Genomic DNA, 17875 nt, shown 5'->3' with positions numbered 1-17875 from the left:
TCCCTCGGAAGTGTTGGACCTTCAAGACCACCGGGCACCTGGAGATGAGGCCTTGTTTTCTGAAGTCTCATCTCAGCAGTCCGCCGACTGCACTGCAGGTGAGCAGACATGTGGACAGATATTAATAATTAATTGAGGAGAGGATAAGACCTGAGCAGTGCAAAGTTCACACAACTGGCAGGACAAAGTTGAAACACAAGAACTCTACAGGCCGGAATGACTCTCAACACACACACTCACGAACATGTGTACAGATGCAACCAGACGAAAAAGTCATTTCTAAGTTTCCGCTAACTCATTATGCATATAATAATAATAAGTAATGGTACATTGGTTTTATATAGAAAAACGAAGATACCCAGTGTGAGATTTTATCAGACGTACTGGGTACAAACATCTGAACCAGTTTATATAATGTATATTTGGCAGCTAGTGTTCAGCTGTTTGACTGACGTCCTTGCGACCACATATCTCTAGTGTCTGTTGAGTGAGGGAATAGGAAAGTTTATATCAAACATATTAGAGCACTTGAAATGAGAGCACGTCTCTAAGGTTTTAAGAATTGTGTCCCTCCAGTCTACTTCACTGTCTTATCGCTGCTCACTTGAGCTCTTATGAAACACTAGATTTGCATCTTAATGAGGCATCTTGTAAAAACACAAATAGATTTGCTGCAGAAAAATTAGTTGTATTTTATTTTGGCGGTTGTGAGGGAACACGTCGGCAGATAAGAGCGGAAGGAAACAACACATCCCTCGAGGGGTTCGTCTGATTCTGGCTGAGGACACAAGCGCAGTTGACAAAAAGGGCTGATGGGTGGATAGCAGGCGATTTAAATGCCCCGAAAAAGGCATCAACATTCTCTTCCTCTCAGACACGCACACATTGAAGTCTACAATCCATAAGAGAAAGGAGAGAACATCCTGTTTGTGAGGAGGCAGAAACTGGATGGAGCAGGAAGCTGCAGACGGAGAAAGAAATAGAAGTGCCATTTCTCATTTTCACTCCTGCATGTTGTTGTTACTGGACGGCAACTGTGTTTCCTGGACTCCTGGACCTGGATCGTGTGGCACAACTTTAGCTGCTGTTTGCCGTAGAGCTGCTGATGCTGAGGCCCTCTCCCCGGAATTATACTGAGGGTGCGTTCGACATGAGTGTAGCACAAATTCCAACTCTCAATGATGCCATGATTAAAATTGACAGACATCCGGACAGCTCCACTCTGGATTGGGAATGCCACTGTTTGTGGCACAATTTGAACTCTGTGGTGAAGTCAGTTCACCGCATAACCTGTTGGGATTTCTGTGGAATGAATTGTTGGCCCAGGTGTGAACAGGTGCTAAGTGGAAGTGACTGTGGAAGTGAAGTGACTCATATGTCAACCTCAAAATTGGATTCCAACACACCACTTTTGTATTCCCCTTCCATTGGTTGTGTGTCTCCATTGCTGTTGCTCCCAGCAACCGATAAGGCTCAAACATCTCTGCCAACAGTCATAAAAGAGGCCCGTGTTGTTGATGCGGCGGTGCCTGTGTGTCTCCATGGTGGCAGTAAAGTCGTCGCCTCGCTGCTGACAGGCCTGTATTTTCCTCCAGCGGTGCGGCTGCGATGACCCTGTCGTCATAAAGCGGAGTTGGAACCCGACCTTCGGTCCTCAATGTCTTCTTGAGCAACTGACACAAGGACACGCCCTGCTCACCCATGAGCACACACACACACACTGCTCAATGACACGTACACTAATTTAGCGCAAACACAATCCTGCTCCTCATGATGCTTGAGGAAACTCAAACATGAGACGATGAGAAATGAGATCTCAGCCTTAGTTCTATAAACCAGATATGATGTAAGAACATAACTTTTCTATTTTATTCTATCATTCTGGACTACTGTCACCAGCACTGACATTCACATTTACTGAAGCCGGTCCGTCCTTACAAGAGGCTTGAACATGAGTCTAAAGGTGCTACAGTAAGTTCAGGGAAACATTAGAGACACATCTGCCAGTAAAGGCCTGCTGAGAACAGAGTCTCCCGCGTGTCTCAGTGGTGATGTTTGAGTCACGTGATTGGCTTGCATTTTGAATATTGATCCTCTGACAGATGAGAAACTGGAAATTTAACAACATTCATAATACAAGATTAAAGACCTTCATAAACATTGCAACACAAACAGAAAGGGTTTAAAGCTTTTTTTTATAATACATCCCTTAATAATTGACAACATATGGACAATAAAAATAGATTGAAATAATTCCATATTTGTTTCTCCTTGATTTTTTACACATTTACTAGTCATTGCACTTTTATTATTACAACAAACAGCCAGAGAGTGAGACGATATGTCGTGAACAACGAGGGCTTGTTCTCGTCGCAGCGTCTGTCATAAAACACAATTGCTCGTGTCTTTGTGTGAACTGGGAGAACGCTCCACACACACGCAGGCGAAGCGAGGTGAACCACAACTGGTTGTTTTTTACTGTCCGTCGTGACTTTTAACTGCCCTTATCTCAACATAAATAATGTGTCTATAAAAGTTAACCATTTACAAGTTGGTAATGAGTCTTGTTCAACAGCCATAAAAAGGTATTTTCTCTGCCTTTACAGTGTCAACAGGTTATGATATGGAAAACGGTGACAGTAAACTTTGAAATCTTCAGTCTCACAATTAGCAACATTTGATTGTCTTTGCATTGATTTCTTCCTACAGTAGGTAGTCGTTGTCTTCCCCTGATGAGCCGAACCAGAGCGGTCAGGCGGAACGTCCGTCCACGTGACCCGAGTCTGGGGTCGCAGCTCGATGTGCACATCTTCGTCGCTGGCGTTGGTCCCAACAGAACAAGAAGGCCCGTTCATGCCTGGGACAGAGCGCACCAGGAGTTTTGTGTTGCCAGAGAGGTTGGCGTGAATGTAAAGTCCTCATATTTAATGTCCACGTGTCCAGAGCCGATGCTGTCTAACTGGGAGCCCGCCTGTAAAAACAACAGTGTTTTGGTGTGAGTCCAACACCTGCCGAAGAAGTGTGCATTAGCTGTCTACACGGTGCTTCAACTGGCCCATTTATATGTGGCCTCCAGAGAGACCACCAAGGAGCTCTGGCAGATGATTGAAGTAGAAGGAGTCTTAAAAGTTCTATGGAGTATGAAGTACTTCTTGTTACAGGGCAGTTTCAGCTTTTAAAATGCCGTTTGGTTTTTGTATTTTTCTGCACCTACGCTCAAACCCTTGGATTGGGATGCAAGTTTTTTTGAAGTCTTGAGCCCGAGCACGCCATCTGCCTTCTGATTGGTTTACACATTGCTAACTCAGTGCAGACACATTAGCAATAAGACCACATTACTGCAGTCAACATCTGACAACTATGGCTGCTTCTGACAATTTATCTGGTCTGATAAGTTGGTGACACTTCCAGATGCTGCAAGAAAAATGGGTCAGAACCCACGAGCAGGCAGAATAACTCCCTTAGTATTACCAGTCAAAATACATCAAGATGGCTACCACATGGACCTACGGATTTACCTGTGCGGCTGGTGTCACTGTCTGTCCTGTGAACGCTGAAGGAGCCATGACGGGTTCGCGCTTCACGGTGGAGGCGTGTTCAGAGACGGAAAACTGGGTCGGCGAGTTGGTGCCCGGGGTTGTGGATCCTCCTGATGGAGCAGCGGAGGTCAGAGTCCAGCACATCCGTTGAGGAGGGACATGTTAATGAGTGAGACTCACCTGTGGCGGACTTGTTTTTAGGCATTTTGGGTTTGCGCTTCCTCGTCTGAATGCTTTCTTTCTTCATGGCCAGCGGTCTTGGAACCTTGTGGGAGGACAGAGGCAGACATTTGTTGACTCTCATTTCTGACCATTTCCTTCAAGACCTAAAGCCGAGCTGCAGTTAGCTCTGCACCCAGCCTGGATGCTGTTGTGTTCAGAGGCTTGCTGAGAAGCTGATGTACACTCAGCGGTGTCTCAACATGACTCTGCCACAACAAGAACATCACTACTGCAACTAGCTCTTGATGGACAGAAGGTCTGAGGCGTATTCAGCGACGTACCCCGTGCAGCTTCATGTAGAGGCCGCAGGCGTTGCACACCGGCTCCCCCTCTGCGTTCCTCCTCCACAGCGTGGTGGTACTGGTGTGGCAGTTAGTGCAGCACAGGCCGGCTCGGCGAGACGTGTTCTGCTGCAGACAGGAGGAGAAACGACGTGATGTAGAAACACCTCTGTACAACCAGGACTTCATAGCCTTGAGCATGAATGAACTTGAGGTAAAGAATTGCAGGATGTCAGCATCTTTTTAGGGCAGTAGGGAGCGATCAGAGCGTCATGATGTGCTGCAGACTAAAAAAGACCAAGGGCAAGGTCGCTGCAGCGAGAGTAAAAACAGTTGTGGAAGGGGTTGTCTGGTAAATCACGCAGGCCGTGGATTGTGCACATTACTGTGTACTGAACCAACTGTCATTTGGCTAAGTCAACAAGTGAAAACTACTAGTTTCCTTGTTTTTATTGATTTATTATTATTCAATATTATTCATATATTATTATTATTATTGATAATGAATTTATTGATATAATTTACTGCTGAGTCACCAAGAAAACTTTTTATAGAAATATTGAATGTTATAAATGATGTGAGGAGCTCCGTCATCTGTGAGAGCTTCATGTCTTGTTCATGCGACCGGGTGATGGGAAGCTTCATACCAGACGTTTCTGCGGTTTGATCAGCGGCCTGTTGATGCCGTTCATCTTGTGGTAGAGGCCGCAGGCATTGCACAGGTAGTGTCCGGTGCCGTCCCTGCGCCACAGCGGGGTGGAGATGGAGCCGCAGTTGACGCATTCTCTGCCCTCAGTCGGCCCGTCGTCCATGAGTTCTGAAAAAACACCAATCATTGCTTGGTCAGTGTTTGTTTCCTGGAACTGATCTGGACTCTTCACTCCACACCTGGACTTTCACCTGATAAGACCGAAACCTTTTCTTGGAAGCAAATGTCTCTGAATTTCTAGCATTGACCACACATTGTCTTTGTTCAACTCAACATTTTGCTCACGTCACTTTTATCTTTGTTTGTTGTGTTAGCTTGTCGTTAACACATTTCCTGAATCCTTCAAAAATAAACAATATTTTAGATGTTTTGTACAATAATAATGTATTAGCATGTATCTTCACTTCACTTTAAGACCTTTCTGGCTTTGAACAAAACAGTTGAATTCACATTGGTCTTTGTTCCCAGCAGTTCTAAGATGTATCTGTTTCAAGTGTTTTGGAATAATATTTATACTTTCCTCACAAAGTCTGCTTTTGTTACGGCTGTGGTCCTATTGCTAATGTGTCTTTGCTCATTTCTTTTCAGTTCGCCATGCATGCACCAGCTTTGCAGTCCGACATTAGAAGTAACCAAGATTTGAAGCTTCGGTGGGCTCCAGATGGGTAAGTGACTGAAACAGGAATCTCACTCAGCCCTTCTCCCTCCTCCACTGTTACCAAAGGGAGACAGACTGTTTCACAGTGAGTCGGGATGGGCCGTCTCTTTTATCAGTGTCACAGATCCAGGCGTCTCAGCTTCTCCCCATCCATCACAACCGTGACACTGGACGGGCGCCTGGCATTTATTACCCCCACCAAAACCAATCACCGAAAAATACCTTCAATCAACCTTGGTTTTTGTGACTCGATCTTTTAATAATAAACCTTCACAACCTTCAATAACTGCATATGAGAGCAAGTCATAGGGCGGTGGGCTTCAGATGGTCTGTTTTTGGAGGAGAATTATGGGCAAAATCTAAATGAAAGCAAAGTGGACCTGGATCATCAGCATCAATTTGAGCTAGTGTAATAAATCTATTAAAGATTAACGACTTCTGCCGTCCACATCTGTGATTACATCTAATGTGACCTTTAACCTCGTCCCTCTCCCTCTAAAACAGCCGGACTTTACACAGAGAGAACTGGAGAATTCAGTTTAATCACAGACCCCAGTGACGAAGTGGAGAAATAACTTGAGGTTTTTATTTGGCTGAAATATTGGCAGCTAAAGCATCTGTTGTCTGGCTATCTGAATTGTTTTGGTGTGTTCAAGTATAATTCACGGGTCACTGCTTTTCATGACAATGTGTCTGTTCATGAGAAACCGCTCAGCAGCCATTTGTAAACTATGGAAAATGTAAGCAATGATTCAAATTACAAATTGACATCCAACACTGGCCATTTTAGAGAATCACTTCAAATGATGGCAACATAAAAGACTTGAATTTTCAAGAGCAATTTCAGTCAAACTCCATGATCAAAGCATCTAGATATTCAGGTCACTTCTGACAGGACTTGAATTTAATTGTTGCCCAGACGTTTAGAAGGATTTATGAATGAAAAGAAGAAGATTACTTCTTACTATCGAAGAAATAATTCAAAGTCATTTGCTTTATGAGAAAATTTACGTTGGAACACACTTTCAGAAAGTTCTTTTGCTTGTTTGAAATGCAATATTGTGTGTGTGTGTGTGTGTGTGTTATGCCTTCACTTTAATGCTATGAAAGCCGCAGACGTTGGCTTTCAATTGCTCAATGTTCAAATGAGACAGAAGTTTTCTCTCTAAACGCTGCTGACTGTCTCTTTTATGTGAGATACATGGAATGATGTTATTTAATTAGGCTGCAGGCTGCTGTTGGGTCCTAAAGTCTTGGTGCGAAAGTGTGTGAAGGTGATAACTGCTCCCTCGATCTCGGTGTGTATTGAGCTGCGTCATCAAAAAGAGAGCTGAGGCTCAGTGGGATTACATTAGCATGCTAATTGATTGTTGTTGGTGAGCGCTCTCTTGTGAAGAATGTGTATTGTCCTGCAGCAGATGACAGGATTGTTTTTGGGAGACTTTGATTCAATCAGGAGGTCAGAGGTCCAGACCTGGACCTGCACTGAGCATTTGGATGCTCAGAGGTTTGTTATTAAATGCTATTCACATTCAAATTTAGTGTTGGAAAATTCACCGGAGAAATACAAAGTAAAGTAAATAAAGTAAAAGTAAGTTATGATTAAAGAAAGAGGTCAGATGGAATTAATTTAATATTTATATTTCAACCCCTCCTCCTGCATTCTTAGTCATATCCCACATTTTGAGTCATATATTTATGGTTATCACAGCGTTGTGTCAATTACCTGTTGCAACAAGTACAGCAAACAACAAACAATACTGATAATAGCAATAGTTTTTACTAACAGCCACAGCCCGTTCTGTTCACTGTGATTTGATTCACGGGAATTGTTTCTTGCAAACTCACGGATCTTACCTAGACTGGACCTTCGCGCGCACAGACCCCCTTGTCGGCCCTGCAGGCTGATGACGCCACTCTCGAAGGGTCCGGGGGTCCAGGAGGACGTGGCCATCTCCGGGCTCATGTAGGCGTACGGGCTGGTGTATGACCCCCCGACCTGCCGAACCAACGCGCCGCCGAACTGATCCGCCCGCGGGCCGTTGCCGAGCACCAGCGGACTCTGGTAGTTGTCGCGGCCGGTGGCGGCACCGCCGGGCGGACTGTGGGAGTAGGAGAAGCCGTGGTGGGGGCTGCTGGCTCCGAACGTGGTGCTGTCGGTGCCACTCTGAGTCCAGCCATGGGGGGCGCTCAGGCCGTGGTGGGTCTGGGGCGAGTCGCAGGTCTGCAGGTAGGGGAGCGTGGGTAGCATCCCCGGGACCCGCGTCGTGGGCACGTAGACCGGAGAACTCGCCGAGCTGTGGATGTAGTTCCCGGCGTCGTGGGTGTAGGGGGATTGGTTGGAGGACAAGGTCAAGCTTTGGTACATGTTTGGGTCTTCTACAACGACGACAGTGAAATGAAGTCCTGCGCGACAGGGGTCCAGGGGTGACCTGATGCTGCTGATCTAGAGGAGGACCATGAAGGAGTGTCTGTCGGAGAAAAAACAATCAATTCAGTTTAGAATAATGCAAAGAAATGCTGATTTAATTGTCGCTGATGTGAAGAACACAAAAAGATCCCCCCATAAGATCATCAAATCTATTCATTCACTCACTGTCACCTTTTGAAGTGACCGTGATGAGCATAGGTTTTTAAATAACAATAGATTTGACTCATGATTGATCTAATACGCTTCAACAAAAATGTTAAAAATATTTTTCAATATCCGCAATGTTCTCTAATTAATACATGTTTTTAATTAATTCGTTAAAATAAAAATAAATTGATCCAACAACAACTGACTTTTATTCACGAAAAATAGTTATTTTGAAATAAGCTTAAGTCTCCAATTATTTATAAACAAACCCGCGCAAGAAATATGTTTAAAAATAAGTCGACGGACAAAACGAATAAAACAAGGAACACAAAATCGACAAAAATAAAAATGATATAAATCTCGTATTCTTGTTTGACCTCTTTAATCACACGTATGCAGTCGTAGACATATTAGTGGATTTTCCTTTTCGTGCAAGCCACAAATGTTTTAGGCCTACAACACTAGTTTTGAACAGCCCTTTCCTCCCCAAATTATTAACATCCCAAGCACAAATAAAAAGAAATAATTATAGCAAAAATAAACGACAAAATAAACGTCCAATATCTTGTTTTTTAAAGGTACAAATTGACCGTCATCTGAATCGAGAGGTGATTTATTTCTCTGGTCACAGTGAGTGACATTAATAATCTCTAACGTGGTCTATCGCATCAGATATCACTTCCATATCTGTCCCTCAAATATTCTTTCTCGTGTTCGTCACATCACAGTGATAAAAACGTTATTCTCGAGTGTCGCTATAATCTCTCCAGATAAGGACTGTCGGTGATAAAAGTGAATATGAGTGCGGGGTTTTTAGCCAAATACGAGGAGAAAAGTGGACAAACCTGGAATGAAAAAGTCTGGAATTGTTGTCAAAATAGCTCCACAAGGTTCAGTGAGTGATGGGAAGAAGCTGCGCCGGAGTTTAAGTCTCCTGTGGCGGGTTGAGGCTCGCGTCTTCTCCCCGCTGGTGAATCTGGAGATAGTTAATGTCGCTGATAAAGCTGCTGATATGATCCGAGTCTCTGTCCCACTGGAAACTTTGTACAAGAGAACACGTGACGCAGTTCTGTTGGCAGGGGTGGGAGGGAGAGGTGGGAGTGAGGAAGAGGAGGGAGGAACCTGAGCGGTGAACTGTTGCAGCTGCACCTGCATGAGCGAATTGCATCGAGGCTCCCGGGGGCCGGGTTCCGAATCGGATGGATCTTTTGTATTTAGATTAGGTTACATTAGTACCAACAAGAAGGAACTTTAACTTTTTATTTGTGCGGGTAGATATCAAACCCGACATCGCTGGACTAACCTGAACTTAGAAGCTTCCCCTCACTGGAGTAAAAATAAAACCAAATTAACCAATGTAAAGAGGGGAAAAAAGGGATTGAAAGGAAACTGGTATCTTGATGGCGTCTAAATACACATCGTTTTATGACTATCAATTGGTTTTTTTTAAACGTATCACAACAGATAGATTTTAAACATCCGACCTCTGACTACAATATATATATATATATATATATATATATATATATATATATAGTATTATTATTATTATTATTATTATACTCTTAGAGAAGATCATAACTACTTTTCCATATTTTGTAACTATATTTCAAAATGAAAAAAAAAAAAAAGATCTTGTGAGAAAACTAGAGCTTAACATATTCTGAACCTTGTCGGATGCATAATTCCAAAGTAATTGTTACCACCGACCGTCTTCACTCTTTTGCATCTGAGCAGCCAAACTGCTGACCATTACTTTAAATAAATTCGCGATTAAAGAAACGCCTTTGACGAGGTTTTGTTTTGAACGTGTTGCGGCCTCCGAAGCGGATCCCACCTCTCCAGACTTCAAATTTCATTGTCTCGTCTGCGCCCCGTAATGAATCGACGGATGGAGGACGAGTGGAGTCTGTCCGTCTCGTCCACAATCACATGAAGTCCACCGAAACACTTGGCACCATCTTCCTTATTTTACCTCAGACATCTTTGTAATCTGAATTCTTCGATTGGTTGACGTAGAAGGCCCGTGCACGGTTTGTCCTCAAACATATAAAATCGTTTTACTTTGTTTCCTTGCGAAAAAAACCCCCACCGAAAGCTTGTATTATCAGTCTATTTGTTCATGAGTCAGCTGACCAAAACCCATTTCTTATCTAAATAACGGAGATGTGGCCCAAACCTAAATGATGAAGGACCGCATGCTCACTTTATTTATATATTTATTTTTAATTTTTGTAGCCCCTAATTAGTGTAGTCGTCATGGACTTTGGTTGTAATTGTAATACCTTACTTTCATGAGCTGCAACTATCAGACGGGAAGCTGCTTGATCTTTTCATGTCACTTCAGCTGTAATTTCATCAGGAATCCAGGTGCCAAATAGAATTAACTTTGAAGTGGAGGATGTGAATTACCTTCTTCTAATAATGAATGTGCTAACGATATACTACTACTACTACGAATAATAATAATAATAATAATAATAATAATAATAATAATAATAATAATAATAATAATAATAATATAGGAAGAAGAAGACAAGATGAATTAAAACCAAATAATGAACACCAGACTCCGAATGTCTTATTTCCAATTTAATTGTTATTCAACAACGATTTTTAGTGAAGGACTGTGTTCCACAGTTGCAGGTAATCGTGGTCGCCCTGTAGTGATGAACTTCCTCACTCAGAAATCTATCTCTTCAGCCTGAACTCTTGTCCTCTGACTCACAGGTCAGTGCTGACAGTTGACCTCCATCAGCCCAGCAGCCATGGGTGCCAAGACCACTCATCCTGACTCAGTGGAGCTGATTAAATAAGACTCAGAGAGTCAGGGATTAAATTGGCGTTTGACACAGGTTTTCAGCAAATAATGGAGCCAGTTGTCACCTGTGTCTTCGTTTGTTGCACAATGAGTCACTCACAGTTCTGTGGATGTCGCCCCCAGCTGGCCAGAGTGAGTACTGAGAACATGACTGGAGGAAGAGGTGTGAAGCAGCACAGCAGGGGGTGAATCACAGCGTGAAAGAACCCGCCGTGTCAACTTGGCACACAGTCAGGGCCATGAAGGGATGCCACTCGGGTGGAGTGAGCTCAGGCCCATTGATCGTGCTTCCTGATGTCCACTCCAGTGTAGGGTGTTCGTGTGAGAGTCCCGTGTTCCTGCTCTGTTTTCACGTGCTTCGCTATGACGCTTCTATGATGTACAGCCCTTTCAGTCTCATCTTTCTTTCATACCCGATGGGTTCATGGGTTTGCAGTTTATTTTTTGTCCAATAGGTGGCATTCGTTTCCTTTGAGTTTAAACTCAAAAACTCATCTTAGCTTTGTGTGATGCTGAAGGGAGCATCAGTTGAAACCTGCATATTTGCATCTGTAACTTAATGCTTAAACCTTTATTAAAAACGCTATAGTTTATAAATCTATAATCTAACACATGGAAAGTTTTCGGACAAAGTAGATAGATCAGAATCCAAATCTCATCAGAATAAATGAAAATAAAAATCGTCATCATTAAAAAACGTGACCTGGATAGACACTGAAATGATGATACTGAAGTGAGCTGCTCAGTGGAAATCTGTTGTTGGCCAAATAAGATAAGGACATTTCTTCATGTCAAAAAAAGAGTCAGTGCCATGAAGGTATTTCCAAATTCAAACACATTCCTGTGTCCTTAGCAGTGCAGCGCTGCTAATGTCCCCCTGGCTCCGCTGTGGTTCCCCAGCGTCTGCAGCAGATAGACGCTGACAGGCTAAAATGAAACACACTGATATGAGAGTGGCAGGCAGGAAGACAGGAGCCAGTCTCACACCAGCGCAGCAGATTACACTGACTCCTGCTTCACATTCCCGGCCGGCGAAGCAAAGGAGAGTCTGCTGGAGACGCAGAGGAATTATGTGACGTCATCGTGACTTTATTGAGCTCCAGTGAACTTGTAGACGGGATAGAGACGCTGTGGAATACCCATAGTCACTTTCGAGCACAACGATTTGGAAACAATAACAAAATAGTTCACATTTATGTTTCCATTCCAATTCACTCATTTCGGGTCATTTCATCAGAAAATAATGGATATTGGTATTAAGATTCTCAATGGGCTGAAACTGGAACAGAAACTTTGCCTCATCTAGTGTTTACTATGTCACTCCTGCTACATTTCTACTTCATCACCTCTAATTATGTTATTGATCAAATCCACGTTGACATACTGATGCCACACTCGAGTCTCAGCGTGTCCTTATCAAAAACACACCACCTCCGTTTCTTTCTTTGATTGTGTATAAATGCCTGTGAAAAACATATAACATACACAACTTATTTGGAAATCCACTGAAACTAAGACGGAGGCTGGAACGTCTCACTGGGCTGTAAAGGGCAGCAGTGGCTGATGCTCCAGACCAAAGACAGAGCCTCCCAAAACCTGAGCATAAGCTGACATTGACAGCAGATACTGCTGCATTGACACTGTGGTCACCGGACGTCATGTTATTTATTGGCACTCATTTCAGTTTTCTTGTCATTTCAACTTACGTTTCAATGCAAACATATCTTTGTGACATGAAGTTAGAAGAAGCTTCCGAAGCAAACATAGTCGTTCATAACTATTGTGTATGTTGTGCGAGCATGTTCTGGAACTCTGCTGCCGCCTGCTGCCCCGCTGAACTCATCACGATCAATGATGGTTCGAATGCAGATAAAGGTATCTCGTCGTACAGATACAGAGAGATCACAAAATGTTGGAGAAAAGCAAAACAACTGGTGGGGATCAGCATTTCTGCTGAATGTATTTACGTCATTGATTTCTCTGTTGACCTCAGAGTATTTGGCCTTTTCCTGCGGTCATATGCAACAAAGGGTTAGTGAAGTCAAGTGTGAGGTCGCAGACATGCAGCGATGTTGCACAAGCGAGCAACAGCTGGCGTCACGCCGCGGCCGTTGTATTCCAGCTCCTCTTATCTTAAGCAAATGTGGCTCCACACATTTGTCTGTCTCGCTGCCAGGTGGCGAGCTGGTGGAATGTTCAGGTGAGCCCTTCACCTGGCTCACCTTTCAGGCTCGGCACAGCCAATCCATCATACGTCACTGCCTCTGCCTTTCTGCCTCGACCCTCAGAAAGAAAGACCAAAAGCATAAAAGAACAAAAACAGTTCATTAACTTCAACATTTACTTAGAAAGGAAAACGTGCTAAAGTATGCACAGAAGATTGATAGCCTTGATATATTAATGGAAAAACAACAACAACACATCAGTGATGAGTAAAAGGCAATGCAAAGATTTTTTTTGGAGTTAAATCAAGATTTCGTCAGTCATCCGATGCAGTACTGGGTCTGGTCAGAAGGGGGCGGTGTAGACACGCCGATGACCAGGTCACTGCACTGCGACTGCAGCAGACTGCAGTCAGGACTTGATGTTCCGCTCCAAGTCACAGCAGATCAAGTGCTCATCAGCCCGCAGCTGTACAGATGTTAGTGCTGAGCGCAGCAACTTTGGACTTTCAAAATAAAGAGCCTCTCTTGAACCAGTCTAATCAAACAGTAAGTTAACTTCACACACTCTTTGCTGGTGGTGTAATGTTCATCTAGTAATCTGCTCTAATGGAATAAAGGGGAGAGGTCCTCACAAGGATAGAGAGACAAGTATATATTTGTGTGTGTGTGTGTGACGATACCATTTGTCCCACAAATATTGGAAGAACATCAAAAAGGACGAATATTAATAATCTATTCTGCGTCAGTCCATAGCTTCAGAAAGTGAAGCGTATAAATTCTGGATGCTGGCTCAACTTCCGAATGAATTATGGCCTTGTGTCAAAGCGAAATATTCATGAGTGAGACAGAAACATCTTGGCTCATTATTGCGGCATTGAGGAGGCAAGAGCAAGTTGAATTTCGCCGCTGTTTCTCCTCCTATTGTCCTGTCTCTTTGTATCCCTGAGAAAGTGATAGACGTGACCAGGCCTCCTGCCCTAGGCAGCTGGGATAGACTCAGCTTTTACAATTTGAGCATTTTATTTATTATGTCATTCATGCCTGGTCCCATCAATGTGTCTCCATTCTTCCTCTCTGTTTGACTCATTCTGGGCTTTGGAATAAGTGCATGATTTATTTTTAGGACTCCCTCTAGTGGACAAAACACCACAGAGGTCGAGCAGAATCCGGGCCTGTGCACAAGCAGGCTGGCGACATACTGCTGAGGCTAAGTTTGATGCGCTCACACGCCTCTCCTCCTGATCGATATGCACACGGGTGCAGATCACAGAGCAGCCTTCTGAACACGCCTGACTCACGAAGGTTTTTATGAATCGCTGTGCTCATCGTCCGTCTCAGCAGGAAGAGACGGTCATCTGGGACTTGACTAATAACTCCCAGCGTGCTGCTCAGTGTGAGAGACTACAAGAGCCTGCTGACCATAATCATATTAGGCAGCACTTCACTAAATAAAGCAAAAGGCTCTTCTCATCAAATCCGCACGGCTACTAAGTGGCCCTCCTCCCCGCTGAGGCTCCATATCGAGAAATGGGAAACAAATGTGTTTAGCTTGAGCGCAGCGATTTACAGCACGCAAAGAGCGAAATTCAATTTATTGTTGGGTGTAATCGCACGGCCCCTTTACTTCTACAGTCCTCAAAGGTTTGTAAGCAATTTGGGAAACAGGCCGCGGCGCGAGCAGAACACACTCACTGTCTATTAATAAATGGCTCAGTGAATTTTGAGCAGCATGTCCTTGTGGCGCCCAGGTTTGCTGTCCAAAGCTTTTTTTGACTACAGGGAGTTTCTTCATGAGGGAAATATGAGCTTGTTATAAAGAGAGAGACGCGGGTGTGTGTGGTGTCCTCGACATCCCCAGTGCTCTTTATTAGAATGTGGCTTTAGGGGGTCCGGCTCAGGTATCTATTCCTGGACAGCACTGAGGTCAGCACATCCACAGACAGTGAGTCGACTGTCGTGCTGTGGTGGTAGGAGCGGGGCGGAGCGCCACGGGTGGAAGCTTTTCTGCAGTTCAGAGTTACATTTCACCGTCCCTCTCTTCCTGTCTGATGAACGGGACGTACGCAGACTGTAAACATGTGTTTCCATGTCAGTGCTTCTTAAAGTGAACTTGATTCGCTTCATCTGCTGAAGCTGGAGAACTTTATTTTAGGAGTTGTTTTTTTTCCACTCTTTTAACTAAGCAGAGGCATGTTAGCTGATTTCTGTTTGTGTTGGGAATTGAACCATATTATTATCATCAGCATCATCACCACCAGCGTCAGTGTTTTGGGTCACACAGCTGTGACGCAGAGGTAGTTATCCTTCCCTCAGTTATGGTCTGTAAATGAAGAAGCTTGCATGCATAACATCCGTCCATCCATTTCCCACCTCTTGTCTAAAGATGTGAACAAGCAGGTTTATGGTGGAATTTGTTTGGTAATTCAAATAAAAGGGCTTTAACTAGTGTGGAGGTGCTGTTATGTAGAGCATCATGAAGGGGGCCACCGTTCAAAGAATGTAAGGGCCGAGGGTCAGGTGTAATGGCCATTATATATATCGACTTGGTTGGAGTGCTGAATGCCTTTTTACATTATACGATGCCAAAGATCATCAAGTTGCATTACAGAAATGTTACTAAATACTGAATATAAGTGCAAATGAAAAATATTCTAAAGAAAAGATCAGTGTGTTGCAGACACAACTGTGTTCCGCACTACTCTTTAATCTACTCTGCAGTGGACATGCCAAAACCACCCGCCCATCTGGGAATCGAGTGAGAGCCGTTGCTCTTCTCAGTGGAGGCACCTGAGTAGTTTTTCTATTTTCAAACGTTTCTGAGTCAGCTCAACTACTGACTGCTGTCTTGTACTCCCAGATTAAGAAGTTCAGATGATCAAACGTGTCACGTTCTCACGGAATTCCTGGATCAGAAACCTCTAGTGCTTTCATTCAGGCAGAAAAAGTGAGCATCTTCTCCTGCAGTTCAGACTCCACAGACTCCCACTTGCTGAGACACCTCACGGCATTATGTAATAGCAGGTCACCACGGTCAGCGGACATATCAACAAGTCATCTACGAAACAGTCAGTGTTGAAGTCTGGAAGACCTGAGGAAATTCATCCGGATGTACTGTCAGAACAAGCTTGTTGTACTTGGGCATTCCAGTTACTTCGTGGTTCCATGGATCGATTCAGTTTATAACACTGCAGTTGGTGTTATCAAGTGATATTCCAAATACTGGTCACTAGAGGGCGCACATTGCACAGGTGGTCAAGGCAGGTGTCAAGTACACAGAAGAAGAATAAGGCATCCAGTTGTGACGTTGAGCTTGTGTTAGCAATAGCCTGGGCGTGTCGCAACACAAACCAAAGTGTTGGGTCAAGTTTGAGGAAGTTCTGGAAGAATTTGGTTTGTGTTTTGAATAGGAGGGGTAGAACTGAGTCTCATGCGAAATAGAGACCATGTTTTTGGAAGCATTTCAGAGTGAGCGATGGTTTATCATATATTATTACTTATCAATGTCATATTTTAATATTCAAAAAATATTTTTTGGAAAGAGATGAGGAATTTTTTTTGTATACGTTCAATACATGGACACAACAGGATGTGTTTATTGAGCGTTGTATTTCCCGGGATTAAAAATGCTTATATGTTTATGCTAGCCGGAGTGATTGCTCTAAATAAACCCACCGCACATTATCGGTGAAGTTAATGGAAAAACATGGTCAATATTGGCAGCAGAAAGAACTACTCAGTGCGTGTAGCATCGAATGCTAACGTTGCTCTGTGCTTTACTAATGAAGCTATTAATTGAATAAATGAAGGATGCGGCGCGATGGTCTTTTCAGTGGTCCATGAAATGAGCGGCGCTACTGTATATATTTGTGCGCGTCAGTGAATTGCTGCTGCTGTCCTTGCCTGTTGTGTACAAGCGCTCTGCTAGTATGTGTGTGTTCAGCAGTGTGTGCCAAAGCAGAGTGACAGTGCGCCCCGTAAGCACATTTCCAACAGGCTAATTAAAGCTCCTCCGGAATAAGGCCAGGCTTATTAACATCTCAGCACACCCTCTAAAGTCTGCTCATAACCCAACAAGGATCAATGCTCTTCATTAGGGCCGGACCCGATACTGCTGGCCGGTGGAGATGACCACGGCAGGGAGACCGCAGCTGGAGGAGAACTGCAGTGCTGGTCAAAAAGACCAGCGCCTTTTCTTCTGTGGGTGTGTGCTGACTTTTCTGGTACGGCTTGTTTCCAAAGAAATTCTCTTGTCGTAGATCAGAAGCATTTTGTTTTAACTCTATGGAAAAATATCAGAGCCTTTCCATGGTTTCAGGTTTGAGGAAAATGCTGGTGGTGATTCCCTGAGAGTTTCACACAGTACTATCCCTGTTGCTCCTACTACTGTTGTGTATTGCGTACAGTTCTGCGCATGTGGAAAATATGGGAAGTGCTTTACTTTGTTGAAGTGCAGAAGAATGTCTGTGATGAAGGTGCCAGCAAAGTGGCCTCCATCGTCTGTAAAGACGTCTGGATCAGGCCGCTCTCTCACATGAGTTGTGTTGGTCGGTTGATGCGTCACAGTTGGAGTTGGACCCCTGTCACCAATGACCTGTTTTATTCTGAACTTGTAGGGACTTTAAGGTGCGTTTCATGGGTTGAAGTTGTGGATCAGTATTTTGCTGTGTGGTTCATGGAGCCGGACCTCATGAGGAACTCAACAGTGAAAATCTGCTAACCTTCCAAAACAAATGGCTCACCTTAACCAGGACTCTGAACCAAACTTAAACCTAATTATAACAAGCCAGTTATTTTGAAGTTGTCATCCTCAAATTGAGGTTTGGAGCCGTGGGGACTGACAAAAGGTCCTCACAAAGACATAAGGTCCCCACACGAATTGCAAGTATATATAAGGCAGTATAA

At 43.8% G+C, this 17875-nt stretch overlaps 1 protein-coding gene across 1 annotated transcript; it reads right to left on the bottom strand.

The window, feature by feature from the left end:
• Positions 1–2562: 2562 nt before the first annotated feature.
• gata5 (GATA binding protein 5) lies at positions 2563–7792 on the bottom strand. Its single transcript, XM_053850160.1, has 6 exons — positions 7267–7792; positions 4690–4859; positions 4043–4171; positions 3720–3804; positions 3519–3649; positions 2563–2971 (listed from the first exon to the last, which is right to left on the bottom strand). The coding sequence occupies exons 1-6, from the start codon at positions 7775–7777 to the stop codon at positions 2852–2854; spliced, it is 1146 nt and encodes a 381-aa protein (XP_053706135.1). The 5' UTR covers positions 7778–7792; the 3' UTR covers positions 2563–2851.
• Between the last annotated feature and the right edge of the window lie 10083 nt (positions 7793–17875).

The sequence above is a fragment of the Synchiropus splendidus genome, chromosome 18 (assembly GCF_027744825.2).
Source record: "Synchiropus splendidus isolate RoL2022-P1 chromosome 18, RoL_Sspl_1.0, whole genome shotgun sequence".
NCBI lineage: Eukaryota > Metazoa > Chordata > Actinopteri > Syngnathiformes > Callionymidae > Synchiropus > Synchiropus splendidus.
Note: the sequence above shows the minus strand (reverse complement) of the source record. Positions and strands in the feature narration are given on the sequence as shown.

Coding starts and splice junctions, on each gene's coding strand:
- gata5 (XM_053850160.1), bottom strand. CDS start 7,777: ATGTACCAAAGCTTGACCTTGTCCTCCAACCAATCCCCCTACACCCAC. Junction 4,860..7,266: donor CGCGCGAAGGTCCAGTCTAG/GTAAGATCCGTG, acceptor GTGTTTTTTCAG/AACTCATGGACGACGGGCCG. Junction 2,972..3,518: donor CAGTGACACCAGCCGCACAG/GTAAATCCGTAG, acceptor TTGTTTTTACAG/GCGGGCTCCCAGTTAGACAG.